This window comes from Dasypus novemcinctus, chromosome 13 (genome assembly GCF_030445035.2).
Source record: "Dasypus novemcinctus isolate mDasNov1 chromosome 13, mDasNov1.1.hap2, whole genome shotgun sequence".
Classification (NCBI taxonomy): domain Eukaryota; kingdom Metazoa; phylum Chordata; class Mammalia; order Cingulata; family Dasypodidae; genus Dasypus; species Dasypus novemcinctus.
This window is the reverse complement of record NC_080685.1, coordinates 33885259-33911418: the sequence shown is the minus strand read 5'-3', so window position 1 is coordinate 33911418 and position 26160 is coordinate 33885259. Positions and strand designations below refer to the sequence as shown.

The following is a 26160-nucleotide window of genomic DNA, read 5'->3' as shown; positions in this document are numbered from 1 at the left end:
GTCTACCTAAAGAACATTTGGAGAGTGTCTACATAGACAACATCTAGATTTCCATTAATCAATTCTGTTCTAGGAGGTCTACCATGAACATCATCACCACTGTATCAACCCCAAAAGTATGTATTTATAACACTGGATGAAATTCTTAGGCCAAGTTCCATTCAACAAAGACATATCATGTTGTTCAGGGTATTATAGTAGCTACTAAAATTACTTCTACCACTATCACTATAACAATGATGACCATGGCCATGACAACTTCTACTGTCATTTATGCAATAACACATATACAACATTTAATTCCTCATAGTGGCCTTGGAGCCCCATGCTTGATCAAAGATATCTAGAGAGCTGTGTAGTTTATCAGCCTTTTTTTCCCCACTCTAACTGCTCTAGTATTCAACCTCCTCAAATGGGAGATAGGATTTGTTTTGTTTAGACTTTTATTTGTCTCTGTCTCATTCCTGGCATATACCAAATTGGCACTGTGCTGTGTGTCCCATTCAATACATTGAACATGATTCAAAGGGACAGCTGTTGCTCTGCACTGACAGAGTATTTTTCTGTGTGCTATTCCTGTGAAATCTCCAAGTCAAGGGTCTGCTTGGCTGATCCAAGGGGCTTTTACGTGTATGCCTAATCTGCTTCTCTCTGATACATCCTGCTGGTGGTTAAATCCTCTTGCATGAGTTACATCACTTTGGGCAAATCTATACACAAAAAATTTCACTGCCACCACTATAACTATAATATTGAGTTGCTTTTCCTCCATTGAACTGCTAAGCCTCCTAATCTCTTGTTTGTGGCACCTGGTTTGCATCCATATTTAGGTAGGCTCCGTGGCTATGTCTATCCACATGTAACTGTCTACCTCTGTCAAATAAAGCACAGCACTCAGATTTAGCCTGTCAATTATCTTACTGGATTTACTGCTGCTGTTGTGGCCTATATGCCTCAGTCCCACAGCATTTGTCTCTAACAATTCTCTATTTTTCTCCATCTGTAGCACTCACTTTCACACCAACCATGAATTCCACCTATATTTGGTAAGGCCTTAGGAAATAGTGATTCTCAACTGAAGAAGGCACATTTCCATAGAATGCATGTCAGTATTAAGAAAGGACATGGGTATTTTGATAAAACTCCTTAGATGAATGTGAAAAACTTATACCCACCACCCACTCCTCCACCGCCATTTGTATGCTTCCCTCTCTACTCTCCTCCTTAATTCCCTTACATCCCTCCGAACCCTATGAATTCTGTCTGGCCAGGATGGACAGGAAATGCAGGGCAGTTAGAAACACTTCCAGCAGACAAAGACTTGACAAGAAGCTCAGTGACCTGCCCTGGTCCCTAAGGAGAGAATGTGTCTCTCTTCCAAACAAATACCAACCATTTGCCTAGGCAGACAGTGAAAGTAGCATTGCTTGGAACCCTCTGAAGCAAGATAGGTCATAAAACACAGGTTGTCTTTTTTATGAATCTCTAATAAATACATAAATAGCATGTTCATTGTAGGAATATTAGAAAACATTGATAAGCAAAATAGAAAAAACAAAAATCACCTTTAATCCCATGATTCAGATATAATTGCACTATATTTGGTATTTATCATCTCAGACACCTTTTTATGGCAGGATGGGGGTGATAGAAAGCAGATAACTTGCATTCTGCAGCTACTTTTCCATTAACAATATATCATAAACATATTTTGTTGCCATTAAATATTCTTCCCCAGAATAATTTTAATGGCTGCTTGGTATTTAATTGTGTGACATATCATTTATTTTTTAGTCTGTCTTTGTTGGCTTTCTTTTTTCACTATTATAAGCTGTGCTTTGATGAATATCTCATGTATACATTAGCATTTCACAAAGCAAAACTACGTTTATAGTGAGTATTTTATGTTATGTATTTACCTGAACAGGTGACATTGAGTCATTATCAGCCCGTCCCTAGGTTACAACGACCTATGATTTTGTTGTTTAAAGTTTCAAGCTGCATAAGGTCTAGATGGCCTGATCCTGAGCAGGTTGTTACATACAACATTATAAGGATCATATCTAATCAGGATGAGAATCCCAATAAGTAAAACAGGTGCAAATGTTTGCAGTGTGTGGCTATATTAAGACCGACCTGTGGTAGAAAAAAAAAATGTATTAGAAGTAGAGAAGGAGACAGCAATGATTTCAATGATATAGAGAGTGTGTTTTGAATCTTACACAAACTGGAAGCGAATATGGCTCAAGTGATAAGGTCCCCACCTACCATATGGGAGGACTAGGTTTGATCCCTGGGGGCCTCCTGATGAAAAAGAAGAGAAAGCATGCCTGCATGGTGAGCCAGTGCCCATGTGGCAAGCCAAGTGCTCATGCTGCAAGCCAAGTGCCCACACAAGAGCCCATGTGGCAAGCCAAGTGCCCACATATGTGCCCATGTGGTGAGCTGAGTGCCCATGTGAGTGCCTGCATGGTGGGCTGACTGCCCGCACAGTGAGCCAGTGCCCGTGCAGCGAGCTGAGTGCCTGTGTGACTGCCTGTGTGGTGAGCAGAGTGCCTGCATGGTTAGTTGAGTGCCTGCATGAGTGCTTGCATGGTGAGCCAGCGCCCATGTGGTGAACCAGTGCTCACGTGGTAAGCCGAGTGCCCACGCAGCAAGCCAAATACACACATGGTGAGCCAGTGCACATACAAGTGAGTCATGCAGCAAGATGATGAGACAACAAAAGAGAGATGAAGGGGAGAGTCAAGGTGAAGTGCAGCAGAGACCAGGAACTGAGGTGGCACAATTGACAGGGAATCTCTTTCCAAATCAGAGGTCCCCAGGATTGAATCCTGGTGAATCTTAGGGGAGAAAGACAAGAAGACAAGAAGAGAAATAAATACAGAAGAACACACAGCAAAAGGACACAGACAGCAAAAACAGCAGGGTAGAGGAGGGGTGAAGAAAAAAAATAAGATAAAAACTAAAAAAGAACTTGTTAAAAAAAAAAGTCACAAACTGACTATGAAATAAATAAATCTTGGGGAAAAAAAAAAAGGAGGATTGCCTATAATTCTTTAAGCACGGAACCTACCAACAGAAAATGCCAACCACATATGGCAGGGCTCTTTTACTTCCCCTTTTACTAATTATACAAAATCTATTCTCAAAGGTAGATTCCATTCCCTGCTCACAAGTCCCAGTTGGTGGTTGTAAGAACATCTCTTCTCAGATAGCTGGACCAGATCCTCATGCTGCTGTGGTCGTTACTGGTCGTCTTCGGTGAGTTTGACACTTGGAGGTAGAACTGAGGTGGAGGTCTCCAGCTCCAGCAAGTCGAGAGGTTTTGTCAAAGCCTCTCAGGACAAGCATGAATGCTCAGGCGCCTGCTTCCAGCTTAGGCTTCAGAGGTAGAGGAAAAGCAGCGGGACTGGCCAGGCCCAGGGACAAGACAAATCACATCGTAGCTCACCCTAATCCTTAATTTTCAAGGGGGCCACTGTGCCACTTGTTGATCATGACTTCCTATTTTTATCTCTTAGATCTCGTGGAGTAATATGATGTTATCATGAATAAAATTTTCATAATTTCAATGCTTACTACTCCCCTTAATCTCCATAAAAAAAAACACAAATAATTAACTCAGTCATCTGTAAGATTTGGGTTCAGAAGATGCATTGAAACCCTTTGCTAATGTTTCTCAGTTTAATTGTGGGCCACGAGGAAGATGAGGGCTACTGCTGGGAGACAAGATTCCTTTCTCTATACTTGATAGACTCTAAACAAATATTTGTTGAGTAAAAGGACTCTAACATAAAATATGACCTGAGGAGAGAATATAGAATGGGTTCAACTCATATCCCCCCATAGCTTTCAATTCCTGATGAACCCTTCTGTGACTTATGACTGTGATTTTCCCGTAGTAGGGTATCTACTGCTTGAAAAGCACAGTCGGGGGTAGAGGGAGAAAATGAAATGAAGGAGAGTCACTAAATATCCAAAATCCATGGGACTTGCTCATGGCAATCCCTTTGGTCAAGGGATGGATTTGCCATTTGCCTTGTGATTGTAAAGTGAATGAGGGTTCGTTGTATGTTGGAGGGTTACTGAAGTGTTGGTGATAGTGGAGTAGGGGAGCAGTTAGAAAAGGAGGGACAGATAGAAGTTTTTGAGCAATGTATCACAGCAATTTCAAATTGCTAAATTGTGAGGGCTGATGCTAACCTCTGATTTTGACTCCCTCACAGGTCCAGTCAGTGGAAAGCCAGGTGAGCCCCCTTATCTTTGTTCTACTCTCTCTGGTATAACAGTCACCGACCACCACAGATCCTGAAGGGGCAGCCCTAGAAGGTCTGTGGACATATTCAAATGACGTTACTCCCAAGGGCTAAGCTGATCTGAGGCCTCGCAGTCTCTGCCTGCTCGGCTGGCTGAGCAGGCCCTGCCCCACACAGCCTCCTCAAGGCCACAGGTGTTTGTTTCTTTGCACAAAGCCCCAGGGATAAGGAGGGAAATGACATCTGAAAGAGGACACGCAGACTGGACAGAAGTTGATTTGGGAGAATTCGTTTTCTTGGCCATAGGACTCAATACTATCCGTCTCAGTATTTTCTGGTTTAACATCCTCACAGCTCTGAAAACAGTTATTCTTAGAGGAACATCCAAGCACTAAAAATTTGGTCATTGCTTCTAGCTCTAGATCAGGGGTCAGCAAATTTTTTGGTGAAAGTTCACATAGTTCATATTTTAGCCTTTATGGGTCTTTGTCGTAATTACTCAACTCTGTCCTTGTAGCATGAATTTACTATTGGCCATATGTAAATGAACCGGTGCCTCTGTACTCCAATAATATTTTATTTACAGAAACAGGTGGCTGATCATCTCACAGGCCAGCATTTACTAACACCTGCTCTAGACCTGTTATTTAGTTCTGAATGTTTTCATACATATGTTATTTTCTAAAGTTGTGTGAAAAAAAAACTAATTTCCTCTCTTTTTGATTTAATGCTGTGCTCAGTCAAGGAAGTAAATGAGAAAAATATTTTACTCTACATACAGGATCTCCATATGAATTCAAGACTAAATCTAAAGAAAGTGAGAACTGATCTCTTGTTTGTTTAGTGCTAACCATGAAGTGGGAAAGGACTTCTTGGCCCTAAGGAGCTGTGCTGGGATAAGCAGATCCCTCTCTCACCTTTCATGGTGAGATGGTCCAGGGACACCTACAGAGCCCTGGCTGGGAACTTATCTCACCTCTTGTATTCATTCTCACCCAAATAAGTTCCCTGAGCCTCAACCTGGGATACCCATCATTTTACTTCTTGTCAGGGTAGAAATTCGAGGAAATCTCAGTCAATGCTTCTGTGGCTTCTGACCATAAATGGAAATCAGGCTACTGCTCCAGCACAGTCTCGGTTGATTGGGGTGGTCTCTCCGGAGTGAGTCACTACAACCTTTACAGGAAGATGACTACTGGCATGATGCCATTAGTGGCTAGATCTAAGGAGAAGGAGTTTTAGTAGACAATTCCTTCATCCATATAAAAAGTTTTGGTTACCTTTCCCTTTCTACTTGGGAAAAATGGGATGCAGCCTTTAGTAATTAAGCATAGGTTGGAGCCACCAACTTGTCTAAACATGTAGGGGCTGCATCTGATACCATCTCCTGGTAGAGCTCATTACCCAAGAGCAAGGGAGCAAATCAGACACTTGGGTTCTCTGCAGAAATGGTAAATCCAGTTTCCCTTTTGCAGGCTGGCTGACACTTCTGGCCCCTTCTACTGTTTTTGAAGGAGACAGAGTGATTCTGAGATGCAGGGGAGAAGAGGATGAGGACATAAAGACCATGTCTTACTACAAGAATGGAATAAAGTTGTTTATTTCAAATAAAGTCTCAAGCTTCCCTATCCAGAGGGCGGGTTTGCATGACAGTGGCCAGTATTACTGTATTGCTACTGGGAAAAATATTTTTCGTACATGGAAAGAAACTTCAAACACAGTAAACATTATAGTCCAAGGTAGAATTTTTACTCCTGTGGGGACTGGAGCTGGGCAAGAGCCTGTGGTAGCAGAGCAGGGTGGGTGCCTGGTAAATGAAAGCTGCCCATGGGCCAAGCATGGACTGGAATGCTTGTGGTTTGACCATGCAAGGGAGATGTGATGGGAGACATGGGTCTGGTTCTGAGTGTCTTGTTTACTGGGATTGCTTCAGGAACCCTGATTCTCATGACTCTGGGGACTGTTGTGATCCTTCTTTTAGAGCTGTTTCCACAACCTATGCTAAGAACCAGCTCCTCCCGGCCCACAGAGGGGAGCCCAGTCACCCTGACCTGTGAGACCCAGCTCACTCCGCAGAGGCCACATGTTCAGCTCCAGTTCTGCTTCTTCAAAGATGGCCAAGTCTTGGATCCAGGCTGGAGCAGGTTTCCAGAGCTCCAGATCCCTACCAGATGGAGCAAAGACTCAGAGTCTTTCTGGTGCGAGGCAGAGGCAGTGGCAGGGACACATAGGATCAGAAAACAAAGCCTCCGATCCCAGATTCATGTGCAGAGTAAGTATCAGTAGGGCTAAGCCTTGGGGAAAAAAGGAGTGGTGCAGCTGCAGCCTGTTCTGCTAGTCTTTTGTTTCTTTTTGCAACTTCTGTCCTTGTGGAAAGTGAGAACTAGGCTGGAGAAGTTCTCCAAATTGCTCTTGATGCCACTCTTCATAAGAATAAAAAATAGATTAAGTTCCCTGCAAACTTTCTTTCTTTTCTTTATCAGTCAAATAATCAAATATTCACTGACTGCTGACTGTGCCTGGCACTTAGTAAGGTCTCTGCCTCCATGTGGCTGATCTACAGGGATCACAACACACATTGACTTTTTCAAAGGCAATGTGTGTGGGACTGAGTGAGGCATCAGGGAAAACAGATCAGAGTGAACTGTAGTGGTCAGAGGAGGTTTTGGGGTAGAGGAATTGAAATTTGTATTGAGACAATAATGGGCAATTGTTGTTGGGCTTGTTATTAGGAATGTCTTTTCCAAGGTACAGCTGATGCAACCAGTGTCCCTCTTCATTTTGCACAAAAGACATTTGCCTGCAGAGTGACATCCAAAAAAAAAAAAAATGTTTTCTGTCTTGTGGAATAGAACCATCACAAATTCTTTAGTGACTTCTATCGATGAAATTAGCCAGGATCAGGGCTAGGGCATGAAAGTATTTAATGAAAATTATAATAAATTCAATATGTCTGTAGGAATATTTATGAGGGTTTCCATGTACAACCCATATTCCCACTCCCTGAAATAGAGAGTCAAATCTTTTTCCTGTTGTCTTCCATAGTCAGGGTTCTCACATGTTATCTTATATCCATCCAGGAGTCTCTGTCTCTAATGTAAGTTTAGAGACCCAGGCTCCTGAGGGGCAGGTGATTGAAGGAGGGAAGCTGGTCCTTATCTGCTCAGTGGCTGAGGGCACAGGAGACATCACATTCTCCTGGCACAAAGAGGCCACAGGAACCAGTCTGGGACAGAAGATCCGGCATTCCCTGTCAGCAGAGTTGGAGATCCTGGCTGTGAAGGAGAGTGACGCCGGGAACTATTACTGCAGAGCTGACAACGGTCGTGATCCCATCCAGAGCAACGTGGTGAATATCCTTGTGAAAAGTGCGTTCCGCTCTCGTTCGTTTCAGGCAGAATTTCCAAAACTGAGGTTGTGGGAAATTCCAAGAGTTTGCAGGAATCCGTGCTATATAGAACGAGCATAAATTTGAGAATGGGTTACCCTTGCACGTTAAACTGCTGACATTTTGTGAAGGGAAACATAAAAAGGGCTGGATCGGCATAAGAAAAAATTAGATAACAACAAAAGACCAGACCTTTAGGTAATGCCCCAGAATTGATACTCCCTTAGATTTCTAAAACACTGAGAATATTACCTCTGATTGTTCTAGTGGGGATGTAAATACGGAAGGAATGCAGGACGACTAAAGGGCTCGGCTCTATGCGGAGAACCTCCGCATAGTGTGGGGTTTCTGAGTTTACTGCAGCAACTAAAATCCTCTCTCACTGCCACACTGTCTCTGTCAGTTCCAGTGTCTCGCCCTGTCCTCACCCTCGGGGCTCCCAGGGCCCAGCCTGTGGTGGGGGACGTGGTGGAGCTTCACTGTGAGGCCCAGAGAGGGTCCCCCCCGATCCTGTACCGGTTTTACCATGAGGACGTCACCCTGGAAAACAGCTCGGCCCCCTCTGGAGGAGGAGCGTCCTTCAACCTCTCCCTGACTGCAGAACATTCTGGAAACTACTCCTGTGAGGCTGACAATGGACTGGGGGCCCAGCACAGTGAGGCCGTGCCACTCAACATCACAGGTAGATCGGTGGTACCTGGACTCAGAAGCCTTACGATCAGCGTCCGTCCAACCAGTCTTTTTGTTGTTGTTTAATTCCCCCACGTCTATTGAGTTATGAACTCTTGTTGTAATCTGAGACAGTCACTCACCCGCTCATCCTGACCTTCCTACCTGGTCCCAGCATGCTCCAGGGGATAAACACTCTGGGGAGGGGGGGAACAGCACAGAGAGACATGAGAGTTCAGGGAGACGGCAAAAGTGGGGGGTCAGGAGGGCAGCAGGTGTAAACAGATTTCCAGGACACACACACAGGCAAAGACCGGGGGCATCGACCTCTGCCCATCTGGCAGCTGCAGGAGCATCAGGGAAAGACCAGGCATCCACGCTTATTTCAGTCCTTCTCCTCATGAAGCATCTGCCAAGGGTGGCTGGGCCGAGGGTGCTGGACTCGGCCTTCGGGGCCATCTACCCCTGAGCCGAGGCAGCTTTGATGGCAGCTACCAGCCTCAGTGACTTGTTCTTCGTGTACACAAAGCCATCATCTCTCTTCTTGGAGTGAACCAACTTCCCTGCCACCATCACTTCAAAGAAACCGGTGGTCTGGGGGGTCCCCTCACCACTAAGGTCTAGGCAGCCGGGGAACTCATCTAACCTCAGATCACAATGAACGTTACATTAAAAAAACATAAAAAACATAAGTTCCCATATACCCCACCCCATCATTTTTGTAAATTTTATTTTTCGAAGATACATACATCACACAAAAAAGTTACATTAAAAAATATAAGAGGTTCCCGTATATCCCCCACCCCCACCCCCCACTCCTCCCACACCAACAACCTCCTGCATCACTGTGGCACACTCATCACACTCGGTGAACACATTTTGGAGCACTGCTGCCCCACATAGATAAGTTTACCCTGTAGTTTACACTCTCCCCCAGTACATTCAGTGGGTTATAGCAGGATATATAAGGTCCAGCATCTGATCCTGCAATATCTTTTAGGACAACTCAAGGTCCCCAAAATGCCCCCACACCACATCTCTTCTTCCCTCTCCCTGCCCTCAGCAATTACTGTGGCCATTTTCTCCATGTCAATGCTACAATTTCTTCTATTACTAGTCACAATAGTTTTATACTAGAACCTCTTCTTGAGCTGAAAATACTTGGGCTTGTAGCCTCAAGCGCCACAGCAAACCGTTCGGACGGCGAGAGCTGTGGCCCTGGATGGCAACATCAGCAGCCACCCAGACGCCCACAGCTGATCTCTGCAGGGCTCCTCTCCGGTCAGTCTTTAGGGATACCATAATAGGGTTTCAAAAGGTAAATGGTGTCCTAGGTGATGTCCCCTGTAGGTGGGGAGGGAGAAAGTGTCTTCTCACTGTCTGGTTGCTTCTCTTCTGCCCATAGTAACTTAAAAAGTAGAGACTATATTTAAGTGAATTTTTATTTACTATTCTTGCACAGTATCTACAAAGATCCCAGGACCCAAGCTTTTATTCTCTAAGGCTGAGGCACTGGCTTCTTTCCTCAGGATCTGATGGCTACAGAAGAGGCCATGCCACAGCCAGAGTTCTTGGGGGGCTGTTTAGTATCCTTGGTTCCATTGCTGTTGCTCTGCTGCTTTATTGCTGGTTCCACAAGACATCAGGTTAGTATCTACTAATTGATGTTTCCCCTTTATTGCTATGAACTTTTCCATAACCAGTATAGATTGGATTGGCAAAGAAAACCTTCCAAAACGCCAATAATTTCTTCCTATGCATCTCAATTCTGAAAGCTTCCACCCTGCAGGCAACATTACCATAATTCCAATCTTAAAATATGTCATTTTTCCCTGGGAGTAATCAGTTTGATTAAAAACCATTTTAACTAAATTAAAAGTGTCCATGCTGGACTTTTAAATTAAAAAGCATAACTATTAAATATTACTTAATTAAAAAAAATTTTTTATACTTTAACCATATATATAACCTAGCTCTCACTTGCCAAAACACATTCAGATATACATTTTAGGGCTGTCAGTTATGTTCACAACACTGTGCCTCTCTCACCAAATTCCATTGCCAAAACATTGCCATCATACCAAACAGAATTCTGTACATTTTAAGCCTTAGATCCCTATCCCCTATCCCCATTCCCTATCCCCACCATCCATTGGAACCTGTATTGTAGATTCTGACACTATGAGTTTGATATTTTAATTATTTATTGTCAGTGAGATCATACAATATTTATCCTTTTGTGTCTGGCTTATTTTTACACAACATGAGGACTTCGAGTTTCCTCTATGTTGTCACGTGTATCAGAACTTCACTCCTTTTTCTGGCTGAATAATATTCCATGGTGTGACTACACCATATTTTGTTTACCCATTCATTGAGTGATGGACACTTGGATTGCTTTCATCTTTTGGCAGTTGTGAATAATGCTGCTATAAACATCAGCATGCAAATATCTGTTTGAGTCCTTGCTTTCAATTATTTTGGGTGTATACCTCAGTGTGGGATTATCAGTGAAGCAGTTTGTTGTTATTTATGAATTCCAAAAAGGGATATTGATTATGTCTGTAAACTGGTCTGTTCTTCTGAGCATGATACCCTTTGATTGTATTAAATTCAAAGGTTTTACTTTTACTTGGTTAAATCAAGATTAGAGCTTTGATTCGACTACATCATTAGGGAGACTCAGGGTTGAGTCCCTGCCCCCTTGGTGGGCTATCTAAATGGACATTCATTCAAGGAGAACACAGAGAAAGATACACAGAGGAAGAGAGAGCTACATAGTCATAGAAGATGAGAAAACGGATCCTGCAGCCCTGGGAAGAGAGATGAGCCATTCATCTGACAGTTTGCTGCTGAAGAGAATAGAACACTGAACCCTAGCCAGCCTACTGCTGAGATTGGAAGAAGCTGGGCTCATGGGGCCTCGAAAGGAGAGAGGAAGGCTGAACCCTCACAGACATCACCTGCCATCTTGCTACAACCCATGGCAAATGACTTTAGGTGAGAAATCAACCTTGAGTTGGATTCTTTAGGGCCTTGTAACTATAAGCTTTTACTCCACGTAAATACCTTCTATAAAAGCCAACAGATTTTCTGGTACTTTGCATCAGCATCTCTTTGACTGACTAATACAGTTGGGTCATATGGTAATTTGATGCTTAACTTTCTGAGGAACCACCAAACTGTCTTCCTCAGAAGCTGCACCATTTTAGACTTCCACCAGCAATGAATGAGTGCTCCTATTTGTCCACATCCTCTCCAACACAAGTAACTTTAAGACTAGTAGCCATACTAGTGGGTGAGAAATGGTATCTTTTTGTGGTTTTGATTTGCGTTTCTCTGAAGGCTAATGATGTTGCACATATTTCCAGATACTTTCTGGTGATTTGTATATCTTCTTTGGAGAGATGTCTATTCAGCTCTTCTGCCCATTATTTAATTGGGTTGTTTGTCCTTTTATTATTAAGTTGAATGATTTATTTATATATTCGGCTTATTAAATCTTTATTGGATATATAGTTTTCGAATCCTTTCTCCCTTGTGTAGATTGTCATTTTACTTTGATGATAAAGCCCTTTAAGGCACAAATGTTTTAAATTCTGATGAAGTCCCATTTATCTATTTTTTCTTTTGCTGCTCGTGTTTCTGGTGTAAAGTCTAAGTAATCAATTCTTAACAGAAAGTCTTGAAGATGATTCCCAATGTTATCTTCTAGGAGCTTGGTAGTCTGGCTCTTATATTTAGGTCTTTGATCATTCACAGTTGGTTTTTATATAAGGCATGAGGTAAGGGTACCCTTTTCTTCTTTTGCAAATGGAGACCCAGTTTTTCCAGTACTATTTATTGAAGAGACTATTATTTCCCAATTGAGTGATCTTTGTCTGCTTGTCAAAAATCAATTGGGCATAAATGTGATGGTTTATTTCTGGGTTCTCAATTGAATTCCATTGTTCGATAGGTCTGTCCTTGTGACAGTATCATGCCGTTTTGATTACTGTGGCTTTGTAATAAGTTTTAAGATTAGGAAATGTGAGTCCTCCAAATCCACTCTTCTTTTTAAAGATGGCTTTGGCTATTTGGAGCCCTTTACTCTTCCATATAAACTTGATGGTTGGCTTTTCCATTTCTGCAAAGAAAGTTTTGATTGGGATTGCATTGAATCTATAAATCAGTTTGGTTAGAATTGGCCCCTTAACAATATGTAGTCTTCCAATCCATGAATACAGAATGTCCTTCCATTGTTTAGGTCTTCCTTGATTTCTTTTACCAATGTTTTAGAGTTTATTTTTACCCATGTTTTGGAGTTTTCTGTGTACAATTCCTTTATATCCTTGGTTGGATTTATTCCCAGGTATTTGAATCTTTTAGTTGCCTTTGCAAATGGAATTTTTTTTTGAATTTTTTATTCTGATTGTTCACTGCATATATATAGGAACACTACTGATTTTTGGGTGATGATCACGTATTCTGCTGAATTGATTTATTATCTCTAGAAGCTTTATTGAAGATTTTTCAGGATTTTCTGTATATAGGATCATGTCATCTGCAAGCAGGGGAAGTTAACATCTTCCTTTCCAATTTGGATGCCTTTTATTTCTTTCTCTTGCTCTGGTTAGAACTTCCAGTACAATGTTGAATAGCAGTGATGACAGTGGGCATCCTTGCCTTGCTTCTGATCTTAGAAGGAAAACTTTCAGTCCGTGATTAAGTAGCATGTTAGCTGTAGGTTTTTCATATATGCCCTTTATCATGTTGAGAGAGTTTCCTTCTATCCCTAGTTTTCTATGTGTTTTTATCATTGATGAATACCGGATTTTGTCAAATGTCTTCTCCGCATCAATTGAGATGATCTTGTGGCATTTTTCCTTCACTTTGTTAATGTGATATATTCCATTAATGAATTGTCTTACGTTGAGCCACCCTTGCATACCAGGAGTGAATCCCACATGATTATTATGTATAATTCTTATAATGTGCTGTTGGATTTGGTTTGCTAGTATTTTGCTGAGGATTTTTGTATCTATATTTATGAGACACTGGTCTGTAACTCTCTTATCATGTGGTACCTTTAGCTGACTTTGGAATAAGGGTGATTTGGCCTCATAGAATGAATTAGAGAGGGTTTCCTCCTCTTCTCTCTCTTTTTTTTTTTTTTGAGGGGGGGAAGAGTTTGAGCAGTATTGATATTAATTCTTCATGGAATGATTGGTAAAATCCCTCTGAGAAGCCATCTGGTCCTGGATTTTTATTTTGGGGGGCAGGGATTTTTTTTGATGATTGATTCTCTTTACTAGTATTTTGGTTTTTTGAGATCTTCTATTTCTTCTTTAGTCAATGAGCTAATTCGTGTATTTCTAAGAATTTGCCCATTTCATCTAAGTTATCTAACTTACTGGTGTACAGTTATTCATAGTATCCTGACAGTTCTTTTTTTATAATTAAAAATTTTTTTTATTTATTTCTTTCTTCTTCCCTGACCCTCCCTCCCTCAGTTGTTTGCTCTGTGTCCATTCACTGTGTGTTCTGTGTCCGCTTGTATTCTTGTCAGCGGCACCAGGAATCTGTGTCTCTTTTTGTTGTGTCATCTTGCTGCATCAGCTCTCCATGTGTGTGGCACCACTCCTGAGCAGGCTGCACTTTTTTCGCCCTGGGTGGCTCTCCTTACAGTTCTTTTTATTTCAGTGGAATCGGTAGTTGTGCTCCCCCCCTTTCTGATTTTCATTGTTTGTTTTCTCTTTTTCGAATTTTGTTAGTCTAGCTAAATGTTTGTCAATTTTATCGATCCTCTCAAAGAACGAACTTTTGATTTTTGTTGATTCTATTGCTGTTGTTTTCTCTATTTCATTTATTTCCACTGAACCGTCCATTATTTCCTTCCTTCTGCTTACTTTGGGTTTGTTTACATTTAGTTTTAGGGAGTTCTCTGTCATTACTTCATTGAATATTCCTTCTGCTCCTTTCTCTTTTTTTCTGATTCTGGGAATCCCATAATATGCTTGATAAGCTTGATGGTGTCCTAGAGGTCTCTGCTTTTTATAATTCTTTTTTCTTTCTGTTGCTCAGCCTGACTCATTTCAATTGTCTATTCTTTGCGCTTTCCTATTCTTTCTTCTGCCAGCTCCAATCTGCAGCTGAAACCATCCTGGGAATTTTTAATTTCAGTTATTTGGTTTTCAAATCCAGTAGTTCTGTTTGGTTAAAAGAATTACTTCTGGCTATTCCTAGAAATTCTTGAACCTTTCTTCAGTTTTGGCAAGTTATTTGCCATCATCTCTTTAACTATTACATCTGTTCTTTTTCCTTTCCCTTTTATCTCAAATTCCAACTGCATATACACTAGATTGTCTCATGCACTTCCTTCATCTCTTATGCTCTCTTCTATGTTTTTCATTCGTTTTTCACTCCATGTTTTATTTGGAATATTTTCTTGTCACCTAACTTTCAATTCAAGAATTAACTTTACAGCTATGTCTAAACTGCTGTTAACCCCACCATTCTTAATTTCATTTATTTTATATATTTTTTTCAATTCTGTCATTTCCATTTGCTTTGTTGTTTTCATGGTTTACGTTTTTCTACTGACACTCTCAGCCATGTCTTTTATTTCCATGAACATACTGGGCATAGTTAATATCTTCTCCATTATGTAGATCCTCTGTACATCTGTCTATTGTTTCTTTTTCTTTTTGCTTTCAAACATATACTCTTATCTCTTCCTGTTCCTGCTTATTTTTTAAATTGGGTATTAGATATTGCAGGTGAATTTTTTTGAAAAAAAAAGTGTGGTCTAGAAAATGTTTTCTTTGTCCTGAGGGGTTTTATGTTTGTAACTATTGGGTACCTGGGGGCTGTAACAATCCCATGATTCCCTCAGTCCAATTTCAGATGAGAAAATGATTTGAGACTGTGCTGCAATCCCTTTGATAGCATTTATATTTCTAGGAAAGTGAAGAGATTCATGGTGAGGTATAATGTATCAATTTGTTCTTTTATGATGGTGCTTTTGGTGTCATACGTAGGACACAAAGATTTTCTCCCATATTTCGTTCTAGAAATTTTATAGTTTTGCATTTTATAGTTAGGTCTATAATCCATTTTGAGTTAATATTTTACAGAGAATGCAGTATGGATCTAGGTTTTTATTACATTTTTTCATATTGATGTCCACTTTTCCAGTTTCAATTGTTGGAAAAACTATGATCTCTCCATTAACTTGCTTGTGTACTTGTGTCTAAAATCAATTGACCACATTCGTGAGGTTTATTTCTGGACTCTTTATTCTTTTCCACTGGTCTATATATCCATTCTTACTCTCCAATATCACATTGTCTTTACAGTATATATGTTGACTGCCAAGGTTCATTCATACTGGTTCTACTAGATGATACTCTCACAAAGCTATGTAAGTTTCTGTTTCATAATAGTTACATAGCATGCTATCAGTTTTTGATCATTAGCTGCCTGTTATTTGAGAAATGTTAGGATTTTTTTTCTTTATTATAAAAGTTTTGGGTTTACGGAACAATCATGCATAAAATGCAGGATTCTCATATACCACCCCACCACCAACACCTTGCATTGGTGCAGAATATTTGATGCAATCCATGATAGCACATTTTTATTGTAATTGTGCTATTCACTAAAGTCCATTGTTAATGTAGTGCAGTTTAATACGTTTTAAAAAATTTATTCTTTTGCCATATATACAATCTAAACTTTCCCTTTTTAATCACATTCAGATGTATATTTCAGTGCTTTTAGTTACATTCGCAATATTGTGCTACCATTACCACCAACCATTACCAAAACTTTTCCATCATGTCAGATAGGAGCCCTGTACATTTTAACCTAATCTTCCCATGCCCTATCCCCACCTCATCTCCTGATAACCTATATTCTAGAGACTGACTCTATGAATTTGCTTATTCTAATTGTTTTAGATCAGTGAGAACATACACTATTTATCCTTTTGTGTCTGACCTATTTCATACAACGCAATGTCTTCAAGATTCATCCATGTTGTTGCCTGTATCAAGACTTCATTCCTTTTTGTGGCTTATAAATATTCCACTGCATGTACATACAATATTTTATTTAGTTTTTCTTTTCTTTCTTTTTTTTTTTTTTGGAGGTACCAGGACCAGGAATTGAACCCGGGACCTCATATATGGGAGGCTGGCATTCAACCACTGAGTCATATCACTCCCATGAGTTGGTTTTTTCATTTGTTTACTTATTGTTTGCTTTTGTTTCTTTCTAGAAGGCACCAGGAACCAAACCAGGAACCTCCCATGTGGGAGGCAGGCACTCAACTGCTTGAGCCACATCTGCTCCCTATTTAGTTTTAGTTTGTGTTTCTTTCTTTCCTGTGAGCTCTCTGTTCATGTTATTTCACCATTTTTCTATTGGATTCTTGGTATTCTTCTTAGTGAAGAATTTTTGATCTACCAAGAAATTAATTTTGAGTAAATACTGTGATCAGAAACAAAGTTTTTCCTTTTTTCTTTTCAGATTCCTACTGTTATACCATGTATTTAACAATTTAATCTTTTCTTCAATATAGTGATACCTTTATAATATACCAAATATCTAGTAATTTAGATGCTCATTTCTTTGACTTGCATGCTTTAACTTTATAATATTTTTTCCTTCATTGAGCTTACTCCATATTATGACTGTGTTTTTCTCCCAGAACTTTTTTGGATGTTATTGTTTATTTATTTTTCTCTACAAACAATATAATGAGCTTCTTTCAAAAAAATTAGTACATTTATCAGGCTCCTATGAAATTTTAAGATTAATTAAAGAAGAATTGACACCTTTTGATGTGGACTATCCCTCTCTGGGGCATGTTTTCATTTTCTTTATGTATATTTTGGGTAATAGTATTCTAGAGTTTTCTATATATAAGCCATCCCCATTTCTTATTAAGTTTAGTCCTAAGATATTTACTGTTTGTTTTTATTTATTTCTATTGTAATCGATTGTGAACAAGGGGACTCTTAGTGTGCAAGCTTACAACCCAATTATTTATCTCCTTCTTCCCATTGCTCATTCACACTCATGCTGTGAGCTTGCATTTTTCTTGCCCCTGGAAGAAATCTCAGGCAGACCCATAGTCTATCTGCTTATTCTTAGATAATTTTAAACAGGTAGAACAACGAAAGCAACAAAAACAAAAACGTAGTTTCCCCAAAGAGTGATTAATGCGTCAGTTGTAAAAAATGTACCACACTAATGGAAGATGTTAATAGGGGAAGGTGTGGGAGGGGTAGGAGGTGGAGTATATGGGAATCCCCATTATTTTCTATGTAATGTTTATGTAAACTAAAGCTCCTTTAGAAATAAAGAAAAATAAAATGTTAAAAAACAACAACTCTGAATCTCATTCTAAGCTAAACTCCTCCTCCTCCTACCTCCGCTTGCCCCAGTCAGCCCTGCTCAGGCTGGTCTTCTGCGGTGTCAAAGGGGCCATGGTCAGATGTTTCTCTGTTTCCTCCACTTGCTTCTGCTTTTGAAGCCTCCATGGTTGGCTCTGATTTCTTCCTGCTGTGGTCGGCAGTTAAAACTGACTCTCCGGATTTGACAGGATGAAGAAAGCTGACTCCTATTTTAGGGGCCTTCCAACTGGGAATACTTGACTGCACTTCCTCTAATGCAGGTGATTCATTTTTCTTCAGCTGGACACAAGGTTTCAGTTCTTGAGAATCTGATGGTCCTCTTTCCACCTTGAGACCCCTTTGGCCAGATTTTGAAATTGCTCCAAGCCATCTTCTCTTCCACGGCTTACACGTGGTCAGCAGGAAACATTCCCGCGATCTTGTCCGCATCTGCACATGTGCCGCTCTTGCTTTGGCTTTTGCTGTCCCTGTCCTGCTGCCTCAGGCAGTTGGCTGCAGACTCTCTCCTTGAGACCCCTTAGGCAGTATCCTCCATGCGCAGCTCCCCACCAAGGCGTGCATTGCCAGCTCTCCAGTTCCAAGCACAGTGACTACTCTCTTCAAATAAATTCTCCTATTTCCAGTTCTCTTTTGGCAGCTTTGCCAACCTCTTACACAGAAAAGTGGTCAGCTAAGGATCACAAAACTAGCCTTGGGCCTTTTTTTTGTATTTACTGCTCAGGTAGTTTTTATTGTCTCACTTTGAAATGTGGACGTAATTGTAATGTACTGTCTTCATGCTTCAGACAAAATGAAAGCAAAACAAGTCTTATTTAACATTATTAGAAATTGTTTTTCTTTCCTTATAGATTCTAATTGATAAGAAGTATGTATGCAGGAAGAGGCTGTGGCTCAAGCAGTTGAGCACCTGCCTCCCACACGGGAGGACCCAGGTTTGGTTTCACTGTCTCCTAGAGAGAAACAAAAACAAACAACAAGGAAACAGAAAAAAAGACCAACTCAGGGGAGCCAATGTGGCTCACTGGTTGAGCACTGGCCTCCCACATACGAAGTTCCAGGTTCAATCCCCAGTTGCAGTACTTGAAAAAAAAAGTATATATGCAAAAAAAGAAGATATTTATTTATGTGACTTTGAATCCATTCACTTTGATGAATTCTTTCATTTTTTGCATTATATTGATTTTTTCAAGAGGAGAAGTAAATACAAAACACTAAAACATTTACTTTCTCCTTTCCAATTTTTATGCAAATTATTTTTTGTGTTAAATTACATTTTCCAGGGCTTTCAGTATATTTTAAAATAATAGTAGTTGAGTGGATATTCTTGTCTTTATTTTAAGTGAAATTCTTCTACTGTTTGATTACTATATGATATCCTCAAATACTTCTTTTAATAAAGTTCTATTTTTTTAAGACTATCCTTCAGGAATACAATTTTTGCTAAATATCTTGTTAGTACAAGTGGAGATAATCATATATCATATAATATAATATATCAGTTTTTCCATCCATCAAATCAGTGAATTATTTTACTATAATACCTAATATTGACTAATCTTTGTATTCTGGATAAAAGTCCAATTTTTATGTTGCATTCTTTTAATATAAGCTAACATTTCATTGAAAATATTTGCATCAATATTTATGTTTAGGGTTTGCCTGGTTTTCTGTTGTGCTTTTTGTAGGGGTTTGCACTCAATGTTATTCTATCTTCACAATAAGTTCAAATTTCTCCTCCTTTTAATATGTTCTTAATTACTTTACATGGCAATATAATTTCCTGTTCTGTAAGGATTTTATGGAACTCCCCAGTGAAATGGTCTGTCCCAGGTAGGGTTTTGAAGGAGCAATTATTATTATTATTTTTAAAGATTTATTTATTTATTCCCCCTGGCCACCCCAGTTGTCTGTTCTCTGTGTCTATTTGCTGTGTCTTTGTCTGCTTTTGTTGTTGTCAGCGGCACGGGAATCTGTGTTTCTTTTTGTTGCGTCCTCTTGTTGTGTCAGCTCTCCGTATGTGTGGGACCATTCCTGGGCAGGCTGCACTTTCTTTCACGCTGGGTGGCTCTCCTTACGGGGCTACGCGGGGGACACCCCTGCATGGCAGGGCACTCCTTGCGCGCATCAGCACTGCGCATGGGCCAGCTCCACACGGGTCAAGGAGGCCCGGGGTTTGAACCGCAGACCTCCCATGTGGTAGATGGACACCCTAACCACTGGGCCAAGTCCGCCGCCTTGAAGAAGCAATTCTTCAAACAGCTTTCCCTATTTCTGCTCTTGTAATTAATCTTGTGAGAGATATTGCTAATGTTCACTTATCTCTAGTTCTTTGCTTTTGGGCGCATGGGAAGTTTGCATTTTTGTCTCCTTGAAGTTCAATGTGTCTGAAATGTTAGCAGAAGTGGGGTGTGTCATTTCCTCGTGGAAGCATTTAAGAGTCAAGCCTTGATCTTCCAGGTCCTCTTCCCAAGTGCTGATTATAGTGGAAGCACTTGCTGAGATGATGGCATCTGAACATGGGGCAGCCTCATTAGCCCGGTTCCCTAAGTAGCTACAGTGACTCGAGTTTTAGTAGATGTATGATGGATACATCTAATAATGTTAAATGAAACTTTTTTGGTTTTAATTTTAGCTGAAATATGAAGACAAATCATCTATTTATCCAGGATTCCAAACTAACTTACTTAGAGTTGGGCAAAGTGGTTTCTCGTGATGCTTTTAACCTCCCATGTGTCTCTGGGTATTTCTCCGTGCTTTCTCCTTTTTTCTCCCTAAATAATATAGCAAATTGTTTATTCTTTTGATTTAAAAAAAAAAAGCTAGGAAAGTGGATGTGGCTCAAGTGATAGAGCTTCTGCCTACTGTACAAAGGACCCGGGTTCGATCCATGGGGTGTCCTGGTGAAAAAGAAGAGAAAGTGTGCCCTTGCGGTGAGCCAGTGCCTGCGCAAGTGCCTGTGCAAGATCCCGCGTGGTAAGCCAGTGCCCGTGCAAATGAGTCACGCAGCAAGATGATGACGCATCAAAAGAGAGATAAGAGGAGAGTCAAGGTGAAGCACAGCAGAAACCAGGAATGAGGTGGCCCGATTGACAGGGAATCTCTCTCCACATCAGAGGTCTCCAGGACCAAATCCTGGTGAATCCTAGAGGAAAGAAAATGAGAAGAGAAGACAATACAGACAGCAAAAACAGCAGGGTGGGGGTGGGGGGGAATAAATAAATAAATAAATCTTTTTTTAAAAACTAACGTTCTTAGAATTATTTGTTTGATTTATGGGGTTTGCTTTCTCATTCTAGAATTTCTGCTTTTATTTTTTTATTAGCTGCCTTCGTCTATTTTTATTAGTCTAATTTTTTCAAACAAATTGGATATTTAATTCATTTGTTTTACTTTTTCTTACAAATTGTTATAGTATTGAATTGTTTAAGACTTAGTTCCCTTAAATTTATAAGTGATAGTCATATCTAGATTTTTTTCTTTATTTTGTTAAGAATTTCCAGTTTGTTGCATTGGAACAAACAGTGTTGTTGTATCAGACAATATTATTTGCACCATATCTACTTTTTGGAATATCTTTGAACTTTTCTTTTGAGCCAACATATTGATTTCCGTTGTTCAAGAGCACTGAGAAAGCAGGCTAACGTTCATTTTTTAATTATTTCTTCAAGAAGGAGTTTTAGAATTATAGATACTGATTCCACATGTTTGATAATGTCTGTCCCTTACCTTTAGGCTTGAATGATACTTTTGCATGATAGAAAATTCTGAGGTCATTCTTCTTTCCTTGAAGACTAATAAACTAATTCTAAAGTTTCTCCTTCTCCTTGGGAAAACAAGCTTGTGTTCACTTTTTAGCACTGTTGACTGGAAACCCTGATAAAGTTGGAATATTGGCTATGTTATCAAACAACATTTTTTATGATTGATCAATACACTATGCATTAATGGAAAGAACTCTGATTAGGATAATAAATGTTTGGTGGGAAGCACAAGCAGGGATGTTTCTGAATGTGATGTGACTCTTACGTTGTATATTTCCCTTGACATGGTGACCCTTGGAAGCTACACTCACATGTTCATGGTGCTATGAAAGGTAGTGATTTCTATGGAGAATGAGTCTTTTGAACCAGGGTGGGCCCTACATGCTCTAATGTAGTCTTATACCCTGAGCTGTCAGTGGGGGAGCTCCTGGACCACTTTGAAAACTACCTCTAGTGACACACCTGATACATCCATGCTGATACACTGTTTTTTCCCTGCATCTCTCTGCAAAGCTAAATGGTGCAAAGGGCTAACTATTGGGTTGTGATTGTCAACATTAAGCCAAACCCAAGTCTACTGCAGAAAGTGGGTGTTGCAGATATCAAAACATTAAAGAAGTAAGAATGGTCATGTTAAGTCTATAAAAGAAGAACAGTAAAATGGAATAAGTGCCACTAGCTATGAAAATATATTATATTTTATAATAACTAAAACAGCATGACTAAACAAAGAGACGATAGGCCAGAAGAGAAAACCAAGAAACAGAGACCAATGCATGTGGGATTTGCTGCTTGAAGGGGAATTTCAAATCAGTAGGAAAAGAGGATGGAATACTTAACAAAAAGTTTTAAAATAAATAGTTAGCCCTTTGGATGAAATACAGTTGGATTCCTATCTGTACCTTGTATCTTACCAACTGATTGCACAAGATTAAGTCATGTATAAGGTATACATGAGATATAAAGCACCCTTTGCTGAAATGAATGTTCCTTTATATGCTTTTCAGGGAGAAGTTCTGTCACTAATGCCCCCAGGTAAGAACTTTCCATATTCAGAATTGCAAACTCTAGAACTCTCCTTTATTCACAATTTTAAATATTTATTTCTACTCCATTTGTGCATAGAATTCAAAACTATTGAATTATGTGGTATCTTTCCATTATACTTATTCATTTCTCTACTTCCTTATATTTATGCTGTCAGGATACTGTCAGGTCGATACACCCAGCCTTAGATATTATCTTGAATAGTAGCAAATATGTTTTAATTACCTTACTAATTTATATATTCAAAATTATTTATTGGGTATCCAAAATGCATTAGGGCAAGTTTTTGTTAGTTATTAAAAGGGATGAAATATGCATAGATTGGAGTTTATTTCCTCAAGGGATATACTGTCTTAAAGGGGAATTAAGATATGTACAGAATATACAAGAGAGAGGGAGAAATAAAGTACTGAGAAAGATGCAGGGGATGTTCTATGAGAGTTTGTAAGAGGAAGAAAAATTAACTTAGGACAATATTGTATTATTTATAAATTTTGAAAATACCAAAGATGAGGAACAGAAAATTTTTGCCAAACCACAGCACCTGCCCTATTAAGAAAATACTTTGTGACTATGTGACCTATTTCTGGCTACCCACCTTAGTGAGAACCTGGTTTCATCTTGTAACTCCCTGAAAGAGCACCCACAATCTATACAGAGGACAATAAAAAGTACCCAAGCAACTTTCTGTTATTTTTTAGGGTGGGTTTTGAAATAGACAAATAAAATTTTTTATTTTTCTGTTTTTCCATTCAGTAGTAGCAACATTTTTTCACGTAGTTTGAATTAAACAATATATAGTCTAGGGAAGCAGACTTGGCCCAATGGATAGGGCGTCCGTCTACCACATGGGAGGTCTGCGGTTCAAACCCAGGGCCTCCTTGACCCGCGTGGTGCTGGCCCATGCGCAGCACTGATGCATGCAAGGAGTGCCCTGCCACGCAGGAGTGTCCTCCGTGTAGGTGAGCCCCACACACAAGGAGTGCACCCCGTAAGGAGAGCCGCTCAGCACAAAAGAAAGTGCAGCCTGCCAAAGAATGGCACCACACACATGGAGAGCTGACACAACAAGATGATGCAACAAAAAGAGACACAGATTCTCAGTGCCGCTGAAAAGGATAGAAGCGGTCACAGAAGAACATACAGTGAATGGACACAGAGAGCAGACAACTGGGGGGTGGTAGGGGAGAGAAATAAATAAATAAATAAATCTTTAAAATATATATATATATATAGTCTTGATGAATTGAACTCTTTATTATATGGAAATATTGCTCTTTATCCCTTGTAATTTTCTTTCCTCCAAAATATGATCTTTCTAATGTTAACACAGCAATTCCAAATTTCTTTTTATAGATCTTTACATGATAACCTGTGTTTATACATGTAAAGTGGGTTTCTTATGGAAATAATATAATTGGTTCTTGTCTTTAAAATAAAATCAACCTCTTCCTTTAAAAAGTAAAGAAAGTATCCAAGCAGAATGGTGCCAGGCTGGCTTCTTACCATCCTCCCTTCACAGTGTCTTTTCTCTGTTCTCACTCACTGTCCTTGGGATTATCATGTAGTTAGTTCACTTTTCATAGAAGCCCTTCCAGCCCAGACCCTCCAGAGGACATCTATCCCAGTGCACTCACAGTGGTGGAGGACCTGCAGCCAGAGTATGTCAACGGTGAGTCTACCCAGTAGAAGGGGCTTGGCACTGAGGCAGGGGGAAAGACCATGAGATGAATGAGGCCTTGGCTGCTTTCCTAGCCACCCCAAGCTCATGGGGTTCGGTCACTCCCAATGAATAATAACTCCCCTAGAATCATGCTGGAATTGGGAGAAGAGTTATCAAGGAGTTTGAACCCTTGTTTGAGTCCTTGGCCATAGGTAACTGTGAACGTGTCTTCTCCTTCCAGTGAATCCTGTATGTGAGGCTGTGATTTATTCCCAGGTCTGGAGCATCCAACGGACAAATGATTCAGGTGAGAAATTGCAAACTGGTTCTTGTCAGATGCCTCTTCCCAGGGAAATGGAAGCTATCCTGTAGTTCCACATGTACAATAGAAACTTCCTCACATCAGTGAAATTGTGAATCTAGGAGGGAGCAAGAGATATCTGGAGACAGTACTTGTAGAGAAGCTGAATTAAAAAAAAAATAGATAGTCTATTGAGTCTTCTTTCTGATAGGACTAGACAGTCAGGGAGAATCTAGGAAACAAGGCAAAGGGAGGAAAGCCAGGGAAAACAGGCAAGAGTGAGAATATCTAAAGTCAAGGGAGAAGGCTTGAGTCAGGAACTCCCTGAGTTGGAGTCATTGCAGTACTTTCAAAGAACTTACTGTCTTGGGTATGATAAGAGTAACTGACTGCATCTAGATGCATCTAGAGAATTTTCACTTTGACATGTAATTTTGCAAGAACTGAGATGATAGTTCCACAGGGGGCAGAGCCATGTCCTTCGAGATGCTGCCCCAGTGCCCTTGAAGACCTGAAAACTGCCTTTAGTCTTTATAGTTTCCTGGTCTGCTCAAGCAAATACCATGAGATGGGTCAGGTTAAACAATGGGAATTTAATACCTTATGGTTTTGAGGCTAAAAGAAAGTCCCAATTGAGGCATCATCAAGGTTATGCTTTTCCTCTGAATACTGTGGTCTTCTGGGACTGGCTGCCAGCAAAGGCCCTTCGATCCTCTATCACATGGCAATGCACATGGCGGCCTCTCCCAATCTCACTGTCCTCTTCCTGCTTCTGTTGAATTTCAGTTTCTTGCTTCTAGTGACTTTCTGTCTGAATTTTATTTGGCTTATAAAGAACTCCAGTAATAGTATTAAGATCCATCCTGATTGGCCTGGGCATACCTTAACAGAAGTAACCTCCTCAAAAGGTCCTACTTACAATGGGTTCACACCCACAGGAATGGATTCATTAAAAGAACATGTTTTTCTGGGGTGTGTACAGCTTCAAACCACCACATGGTCTGTGCTACAGGGCTTTCTTCTAGGGAACCAGTGGCTGCTGGTAACCTAACCAATTTTCTAGTCAATGGTCAGCCAGACATTCTTCTCAGCCTCTGGAGCTGGGGCTTCTGCAGGCCTGCCCAGGATGTTGCTGCTGCAGCTCCTTATATACAGCTGATTTTCCCATCCTTCTCTATGTGTGACAGCCCAGAAGAATTGAAAAGAAAGAATCATCTTTGTTGTACTAGTGGATGCTCATCTTCCAGCATCCTCTAGGTAGAGATTTTCAGTTAGGAGAAGGGAAGGAGATTCAGTCCCATTATGCCCAGCTAGGAAGTAGGGAAAAGAAGCAAATATCACTGAGAAGCCTTTTCTGAAAGACTTAGATTCTGTGGAAAACTGCTGTGTGACTCAGGGTCCACCCACTCATGTCTGTGCCTTCAAGTTCCTTCTGTGTACAATAACCATCAGTGGTTGGTTATCTACAGAAACGTAGAGGAATGACAGGAAAGTAAGCCTGGGTGGGATATTGTAAGGGTCAGAAAAGCGAAAAGGATGTAAATCCATGGAAGTCTAATCAGAGAGGGGAAGGGTTTACAGTAAGTGTTGGTGAAAGACTTAGAGGATAAGTGGTGTCTTAGAGAACATCAGAGTGGGCAACATTAATGGCTAGAGTTTACAGAAGAACAA

At 40.2% G+C, this 26160-nt stretch overlaps 1 protein-coding gene across 1 annotated transcript in view; it reads left to right on the top strand.

Moving 5' to 3' along the window:
- The first annotated feature begins 1864 nt into the window (after positions 1 to 1864).
- LOC101431133 (Fc receptor-like protein 3) overlaps positions 1865 to 26160 on the top strand; it is a 118107-nt gene continuing 93811 nt past the window's right edge. Inside the window, 10 exon segments of the mRNA XM_058309298.2 lie at positions 1865 to 3264; positions 4230 to 4250; positions 5735 to 5998; positions 6241 to 6531; positions 7340 to 7627; positions 8051 to 8329; positions 9846 to 9962; positions 22486 to 22513; positions 24112 to 24197; positions 24430 to 24495. Of these exon segments, the coding sequence (XP_058165281.1) occupies positions 3234 to 3264; positions 4230 to 4250; positions 5735 to 5998; positions 6241 to 6531; positions 7340 to 7627; positions 8051 to 8329; positions 9846 to 9962; positions 22486 to 22513; positions 24112 to 24197; positions 24430 to 24495 (1471 nt within the window). The 5' untranslated portion in view covers positions 1865 to 3233.